At 42.7% G+C, this 2791-nt stretch overlaps 1 protein-coding gene across 1 annotated transcript; it reads left to right on the plus strand.

Annotated features, from left to right (window-relative positions):
• Positions 1–914: 914 nt before the first annotated feature.
• On the plus strand, positions 915–2566 carry LOC121867090 (cysteine-rich, acidic integral membrane protein-like). Its single transcript, XM_042366845.1, has 2 exons — positions 915–1254; positions 1347–2566. The coding sequence occupies exons 1-2, from the start codon at positions 915–917 to the stop codon at positions 2564–2566; spliced, it is 1560 nt and encodes a 519-aa protein (XP_042222779.1).
• The last annotated feature ends 225 nt before the right edge of the window (positions 2567–2791 follow it).

Consider the following 2791-nt stretch of genomic DNA (forward strand, 5'->3'; position numbering starts at 1 on the left):
TAAGGCCAACACCGTAAAGGCAACGCAACTACGAGCAATAAACAGCGCCAGACGTTCCCCTCTACCTCCCAATCCCTCGTTCTTAGCAGCTACCTCAGGCATGTGTTCGCGTCGCCTCTAAAACAACGACAGTGTGAGCAATTAACAGCGCTCGACTTTCGCCTCCTGCCCGCTATGATACTGTTGTGGTGGCCAGCGTTAAGACAAGTCTTTTTACCCGCAGTGACGCTCCTCTATGCGGGGAATATTAATGTGAACTTCGTAGTGAACCAGAGCTTTATGTAGTACCCGGAGAAGGGAGAAGGACGACCCCGCCTCCCTTGGTCCTTCTGTAGGTCACGGTGACACGCACACAATACAAACAGACGGAGAGACATCAACAACTAAACTAAGAAAAGTTGACAATATGTACGTTGTTTAATATCCACAGTTGACAGTAGTTGACCGGAACTAAACTGTGTTACAAACCTAAATCTTGTGACAGAACTATACAGTGTTACGAACTTATATTTAGTGACAGAACTATACTGTGTTACAAGGTTATATTTAGTGACAAAACTATACAGTGTTACAAGGTTACAGTGACAGAGAGCTATATTGTGTTACGAACTAATAGTCCGTGACAAATCTATACAGTGTTACGAACTTATATTTAGTGACAGATCACAGAAAAGATACAGGTAACACGGATGATACAAGTAACAAAGATGACACAGTTGACACAAATGATACAGGTGACACAGATGATACAGGTGACACAGATAATACATATGACACAGATGATACTGGTGATACAGACTATAGAGATGATACAGGTGACACAGTTGATAGAGGTGACACAGGTGACATAGGTGACACAGATGATACATGCAACACAAATGACACAGATAAGACAGATGGTACAGGTGACCCAGATGAGACAGGTGAAACAGGTAACACAGATGATACAGGTGACACATGATACAGGTGACACAGGTGACACAGTTGATACAGATGACACAAATGATACAGATGATACAGGTGACACAGACGATAAAGGTGACACAGGTGACACAGATGATACAGATAACACAGGTGACACAGGCGATAGGGGTGAAACAGGTGACACAGGTGACTCAGGTGACACAGATGATACAGATGATGCAGTTCACACAGATGATACATTTGAAACAGAGGACACAGATGATGCAGATCACACAGAAGATACAGGTGACACAGCTGATATATTTGATGCAGATGACACAGATGATACAGGTGACACAGATTATACAGTAACACAGCTCACACAGATGATACAGGTGACGACACAGATGATACAGTTAACACAGATCACACAAATGATACAGGTGACACAGATGATACAGTTAACACAGATCACACAGATGATACAGGCGACACAGTTGATACAGGTGACACAGATGATACAGGTGACACAGTTGATACAGTTAACACAGATCACACAGATGACACAGGTGACACAGATGATACAGGCGACACAGATGATACAGGTGACACAGTTGATACAGTTAACACAGATCACACAGATGACACAGGTGACACAGATGATACAGGTGACACAGTTGATACAGTTAACACAGATCACACAGATGATACAGGCGACACAGATGATACAGGTGACACAGATGATACAGGTGACACCTATCACACAGATGGTACAGGTGACACCTATCACACAGATGGTACAGGTGACTCAGATGATACAGTTAACACAGATCACACAGATGACACAGGTGACACAGATGATACAGGTGACACAGATAATACAGTTAACGCAGATCACACAGATGATACAGGTGACACAGATGATACATTTAAAACAGCTCTCACAGATGATACAGGTAACACAGATGATACAGGTGACGACACAGATGATACAGTTAACACAGATCACACAAATGATACAGGTGACACAGATGATACATTTTACACAGATCATACAGATGATACAGGTGACACAGATGATACATTTTACACAGATCACACAGCAGATACAGGTGACACAGATGATACAGGTTACACAGATGATACAGGTGACACAGATGATACAGTTAACACAGATCACACAGATGACACAGGTGACACAGATGATACAATTAACGCAGATCACACAGATGACACAGGTGACACAGATGATACAGTTAACACAGATCACACAGATGATACAGGTGACACAGATGATACAGGTGACACAGATGATACAGGTGACACAGACGATAGAGGTGACGCAGATAATACAGATGGTACAGGTAACTCAAATGATACAAGTGACAGAGATAATACAGGTGACACAGATGATACAGGTGACACAGACAATGCAGGTGACACAGATGATGCAGGTAACATAATAGACACAGATGATACAGGTGGTATAGGTGACACATTTGAGACAGTAGACACAGATGACACGGATAGAACAGGTGACTCAGACGATACAAGCGCTACAGATGATACAGGTGACACACATGGCACAGATGATACGGGTGACACAGATAACGCAGATGATACAGATGACACAGATGACACAGATGGCACAGATGACACATGAGACAGATGATGCAGATGACAGTGATGACACGGGTGTTACAGGTGACACATCATGCGTATGGCACATATCATACAGGAGACACAGATGATATATGTGACACAGATAACACATGTGGCACATGTGACAGAGATGACATAGGTGACACATGGCAAAAATGATACAAATGACACATACTGCCGAGGGAGTTTAACCTCAACATTTGGGAGATTTATTAGTGTGTTGTTG

The sequence above is a fragment of the Homarus americanus genome, unplaced genomic scaffold (genome assembly GCF_018991925.1).
Source record: "Homarus americanus isolate GMGI-L3 unplaced genomic scaffold, GMGI_Hamer_2.0 scaffold6317, whole genome shotgun sequence".
NCBI lineage: Eukaryota > Metazoa > Arthropoda > Malacostraca > Decapoda > Nephropidae > Homarus > Homarus americanus.